General features: G+C 41.9%; 1 protein-coding gene across 1 annotated transcript in view; it reads right to left on the bottom strand.

Annotated features, from left to right (window-relative positions):
- Positions 1-788: 788 nt before the first annotated feature.
- Positions 789-6,156, bottom strand: part of NOV (nephroblastoma overexpressed) — a 6,505-nt gene continuing 1,137 nt past the window's right edge. The window contains exons 2-4 of the mRNA XM_009277252.1: positions 5,705-5,956; positions 3,653-3,861; positions 789-1,662 (exon numbers count right to left, since the gene is read on the bottom strand). Coding sequence (XP_009275527.1) covers positions 1,366-1,662; positions 3,653-3,861; positions 5,705-5,956 — 758 coding nt within the window. The 3' untranslated portion in view covers positions 789-1,365. The remainder of the gene's footprint in view (positions 1,663-3,652; positions 3,862-5,704; positions 5,957-6,156) is intronic.

The following is a 6,156-nucleotide window of genomic DNA, read 5'->3' as shown; positions in this document are numbered from 1 at the left end:
TGTGAAACCCACCCTCAGGCTCTATGTTCATTGGGGATATTGCCATAAAATATCTAGCACAAGCAGGGTCACAGGCAGCTTTTATGAGGCAGAAATGCTGCAAGATGCAATTAAATACTTCGTTAGTACTTCAGACCCAAACCCAAAGTCCAAATCACATCATTATTTTTCCCCACCACCACAATGTTTCAGGGCACAAACCTAACTTTATTTACATCATCCCACCTCCCAGGCTAACTTACTCTGAAAGAAACCTCCCTTCTAATGTGTGCCTCACAAATTATTATTCATCCTTTCCTGCACCAAGACACTGCATACCTGTTAGGGCAGCGATTAGGATGAGGTACACTAAGAACATCACAAGATAGGGTCTTTGGATTTTAGGAGCCTGCAGACCCTTTTTCTTCCCATCACTTTTAGCTGTTAAAAGTCGGTATTTTAAGAAAAACAACTTTAGGAAAAAATACTTTGAATCACATAAAAGTTTATTTACTTAGTAAAGTTATATTACAATATATACAGTTTCTATTTACATATACACCTTTCTAAGAAATGAAGCACCATATGATACAGTTAGTATTTTAGAGGAATGTACAGAAATTTTGTTTTTGCATCCAAATAGTTGTATCTACAGACACACATTGGTTAGAACCAAGTTCTCCTAAGACGCTGACTTCAGTGGGTTTTGGATTAGATTGCTAGTGAAGTTACCAAAGAGGAATTTAATTGCTGTCAGCTATCAATCTGCTATGCTTCAGGATAAGAGATCTTAGCTATGTCATTTCAGGGGCTATGCGCAAACTTAATCCTCAGAGAAAGTCGGAGGTACAGATAGAAGGTATTTTATAAGACACAAGAATGCAACGCTTTCATCAGTAAGATTTTTACTGTCATCAGAAACAGAGTTTCATTAGAATGGAAAAAGAACACTGCTGCTTAAGTGTTTATATGCATTATGCAAAGTGAAGTTAAGAACTTGGAAGCTTATGTGATACGGTATCATGCATTCCCCAAGGAATCCATTTACTCTTAAAGAGCCCAGTCTTACAGCTACTGCAGCTTGCGGCATGATCCCCTTAACTCAAGGAGAAAGACTAGCTGTTCACTTTGTAATCTTTATGACTCTGTCAAGAAAAAAAGCAGGCTCTGTCCAAGGTACAAAATTTCCTTCAAGTGAATAAAAGACATTTGGAGGGGGAAAATGTAAAATGAGGTATTTAACAAACTACAGGAAAAAAGAAAGCACCTAGACTGTTTTGAAAAACATCTTAGATATTTTACATATGCAATTGTTACATTCACCTGATTGTGGGTCAAGTTTTGTATAAACTATTGATACCTTTTGCACTACCTAATTTATGCTTTTCATATTTTTGCTTCACTAGACGTCGGATCTAAGGGCTGGAAGAAAGCATTGTTACTCTGAGGACAGTTATTATGACAGACACAGGTGTTGATCAACATCATTGGCTTTTTTAGGACTTTGCCCTGGGGACAGCGGAACTCAACTTGAATCGTTTTGGTGTTGTGTGGGGTACAGCATCGCCCATCATTGCAGAGGCCACAGTAACGAGGTTTGTATGTCTGCACACTAGTGCAGTTCTTGTATTCAAAACGAACAGCTTTCAGGGACTTCTTTGTTCGGATACATTTCTTCCCTTTCTAAGAGAAATATGAAGAGACATTAGATACATCATTGCATAAGACAGAAAGCAGGTAAAAATTGACATGCAAAGATATAGGTCTACTCTGAAAACTTGAATTTGTTGTCTTTGCCCATTCAACACCAATAAGACTGCAGCTACTTCAGTAGTTACTTACAGGTAACTCCTGCAAGACCTGCCCTTTGATACCAGTGTGTTATTGGGCCAGTAATAAATGACAAATAATTAAAGCCCACTCTTGTCATCTGAGACAAGCCAAACCAAACTTCATCATGGAAATATACTGGAAAACTTCTCAGGCTTGTGTAGTTCCATCAGAGAATCAGGAAGCCAAATAAGCAAGTTACAGGACTAGATTCAAGGGAAAAATGAACCTCAAAAGTCACTGACCCAAGGCAGAATCAGCTTTATCCATGTTATTCTTAACAGACGGTTGTCTAACTTGTCCTTGGAAGTCTTCAGTGACAGAGACTCCACATCTGCCCCAGACAATCCTAACAGTTCACTATTCTTACTGCTTGGAAGGTTTTCGCTCATGTCTTAATTTTTATGCAGTCTAAACTCACCATTTCTTGTTGTATCCCCCATGGACTCAGAAGAGGCTGCAATATCTGAACACAGGTATGAGAACACACCTCCGTTCTCTTGCATTCACAAAAAGTTCAGTTCAACCAATTTTTCCCTAGCAGAACATGTTTTCTAGATCTTTTGATCATTCTTGTCAGTCTCCCCAACTCTTCCCAAATGTTTCATATCCTTTTCAAAACACAGTATTTAAAACTGCACAGAGTATTCAGCAAAAGCATTAGCAATGCTTTCCAACACTCAGAACATGACATAAAGTGATGGTCCTTTTACCTAGCTACATGTTATTCTCCCTGACAGTAACACTTGTATAATGTATAGAAGCGGCAAAAAAGTCAGGTCCCTTACATACACATATATTGCACCTGAAGTGTCAGTGTTGCATTTGCTTTCGGAAAAAGCATCATGAGGATTAAGATAAGGTTTAATTTACCCAAGCAGATTTTGCAGGATTTCACACATTCCTCTGCAGTTCCAGATGCTCCACAGACTAGAAATCTGACATATCCATCTGCATGATTGGAGCAGCTCTGAAGTATACATACAGGTAGTACAATTGCATTTGTGGGAGAAGTTAGACTGCATGAGCTGTCAAAATAGTCTGCACATGCAATACATCTGATCTGTTTGGGATGGCTCAAATTATCATAGAATCATAGAATAGTTTGGGTTGGAAGGGACCTCTAAAGGTCATCTAGTCCAAGCCCCCTGCAATAAGCAGGGACATCTTCAACTAGATCAGGTTGCTCAGAGCCCCGTCCAACCTGGCCTTGAATGTTTCCAGGGATGGGGCATCCACCACCTCCCTGGGCAACCTGTGCCAGTGCCTCACCACCCTCAGCGTAAAAAATTTCTTCCTTATATCTAGTCTGAATCTACCCTCTTTTAGTTTAAAACCAGTACCCCTTGTCCTATTGCTACATGTCCTACTAAAAAGCCTGTCTTTCTTATAAGCCCCCTTTAAGTACTGATAGGCTGCAATAAGGTCTCCCTGGAGCCCTCTCTTCTCCAGGCTGAACAACCCCAACCCTCTCAGCCTTTCCTCCTAGGAGAGGTGTTCCATCCCTCTGATCACTTTTGTGACCCTCCTCTGGACCCGGTCCAACAGGTCCGTGTCTTTCTTATGCTGAGGGCTCCAGAGCTGGATGCAGTACTCCAGGTGGGGTCTCAGGAGAGCAGAGCAGAGTGGCAGAATCACCTCCCTCCACCTGCGGGACGTGCAGCACAAAGCTACTGAGCAAACACAGCAAATCTAATGCTTATCAAAAACACTGGGCTTGCTGCACATATGCTGAAAGGTGTATTTACATACATTTGCATCTGGAGCATTCTAGACCATTCTGTTGCAACCTTGGAATTACAGCTGAAGAGACTCTGCTCCCCTGCCACTCTTTGCAGCATACCTTATCAGATGGCTCTTCATTTTCACAAGGTCTTATCATGCAAAGCCGTGTCTGCTTCACCATCTCACATTGTTGATTTCTGTTGGTAACACGGGTGGAAAAGCCCATTCCACAGCTTTTGGAACAAGCACTCCATTCTGTTGTCTGCTCAATACAATTGGCACTTGAATCCGACACGTCGATCCCAAGTGTGGCCTCTTGTCTGTAGGCTGGAGACAAAACCTCACAAAACTTTATTACAAGAAAAAGTCATGTGAAAACCCAGTATCTAACTGAGCTGTACCACATCTGGGAAGAAAGATGAGAGACAAAAAAAGGTCCAAAATCCATGCTTTTGGCAGGATTTAGGAATTTTAAAAGCTGCCTTTTTAGGAGCCCTGGATGGCAACTTCCTACATCTAAAAATAACAGAAAGGTGTGTATCAGTGTAATCAGCAAACCATTTAGATTCAGTTCACTCAAGTCCACGGCTGGAAGAATTATTGCCAATTTTTTAACCAGTTTAGAACTCTACTTCAGTAACTCTTTATTCCTCACTCTTTCCAATGGAAATACATCACAAATCTGTTCTAAAGCTACTTCATAAAAATATTTATATTAGGTATGATTTGAGAGAGGCTGAATGATTTATCTAAGCTAACAGACAGCATGGAAGCAAAGTCCTTTATTCTGAGAGTCATAAAGTCACCCGATCTTATCAATTATTGACAGATTATAGCCAGGGTGATGGTGGGGAGGGAGGAAAGAAGTAATTTCCAGGAGTTATCACAGCTAGTCAAAGGCATCGCCAACTCTGATCATCATCCTGCCCTCATGGCAATGTTAAGCTGTATTATGCAAATATTGCTAACTGTACAGTTTGGTTCAGCGGTTATCACAGGAGTAAACAGAATGAGGCAACATGACTGAGCCTTCAGTCACAGCTCCTGCTGTTAAGCTCCTCTACAACAGCATTTTTGCCTTTTGCATGGTAAAGCTCCAAAAAAGGTGGCCTCCCAAGAGGGATGGCCATTGCTAGAAAGAATGCAGATAATCCATCTGTAGGCATTTTATGGATTAGCCTGTCACTGTCAGACAAATCAAAGAAAAGGAAAGATAGTAGAAAGGTGGCAAGCTTTTAGTTTATACCTTATGTGCCTTACAACTGACGCTTCATAGCACTCTGAAAAGTTATTAGAGCTTTTCTTCCTGGATCCTTCCTTACTTGTTTTTCAAATGGATTAGCTGAGTTTCAGCATAACTAACTGCTTAAGATCACAAAGAGCAGTGACTGGAAGAGAATGCAGTGCCCTCAACTCTCAGTAAAAGTAGCTTATTATTCATGTTGAACTAATAGTCTAATTTAAAGGGGATGGAGAAATAATTCAGTAAGAAAACAGGGGGAAAATATGTAGCTTTTTTCATTTACAAAAGCACTTTATGAGTTCTGCGTTTTGGAATGAGATGGTTTTTTTTCAGATCCGCTCACTGTGTTTATAACCACTACTTCTCCAAGTACTTTGTAATGCTTTTAATGCCAACAATAATGATGAGAGCTTTAGCACAGACAGGCAGGAATTTGTTGGCATTTTAGCTACCATGCTGACCGCTTGTAATAGCTGGGGAATTCAGGGGGAAAAAAAAGTCTCTTGTAGACTAAGCTGTTAGAATAGTATTTATGATGTAACATATTCTTGCAGAGCAACTAGAAAGACTGCAGCTTTGATTTGGGGGGGGAATGTTTGGAGGATTATGAGCTTGCCCCTGTTTTATTCCACTCACAGAACTACCCTGTACCAGATAAACAGCATTTTCAGAATTGGGAACTAACTCAAGTTAACTACCTTTTAAAACCGCTATGCACATTCATCTTCCGAATATCTTTTCTTTTACCTATCGAGCTCTGCCTTTATTCATAACCACTGGTATACTTCCTAGTGACTCTAGATGAGCAAAAAGATCAGAAAAAAATGACCGCACAATGTGTCTTAGATTTGGCAACCCCATGGATATTTCCAGTGATTCCATATCACCTCCTCCTCACAATGACTGTGATAGTTTTAGTTTCCTCACCAGCCATAGCAAAACCTCCCAAAATCACTTCATCTTTAGGGTCACAGATCCACTTCTCACAGCACTCTCCAGGGACTTCGATTTTTCTGGGGAAAGGACAGTCGGGGCCGGGGAGCAGCAGGTCCAGGTTACACCGGGGCAGACAGCCGATCTGTCCGTCTCGGCAGGTGCACTGGTACTTGCAGCTGGGCTGGAACGTCTCCCCGTTGCGGTAAATCATCCCATCGAACACGCAGTTGTCTCCCTCCAGCACTAGTGAGAAAAGTGAATGCATTTCACTCAGACAGAGGGCACTCGGCACCTTCCCCGTGCCACCCACAACACTGCGGCGGGCGTCCCTCCCAGTCCCAAAGCGGGCCACACTCAACACCCCTCCCGCAGCAGCTGGAAAGCCCCCGGCCCGCCGCGGCGCAGGCAGGCCTGAGGGAGCGCCGCCTCGCCTGAAGGAAGGC

This window comes from Aptenodytes forsteri, unplaced genomic scaffold (assembly GCF_000699145.1).
Source record: "Aptenodytes forsteri isolate BGI_AS27 unplaced genomic scaffold, ASM69914v1 Scaffold49, whole genome shotgun sequence".
Classification (NCBI taxonomy): Eukaryota; Metazoa; Chordata; class Aves; order Sphenisciformes; family Spheniscidae; genus Aptenodytes; species Aptenodytes forsteri.
The sequence above is the reverse complement of the archived record's forward strand: the minus strand, read 5'-3'. Positions and strand labels throughout refer to the sequence as shown.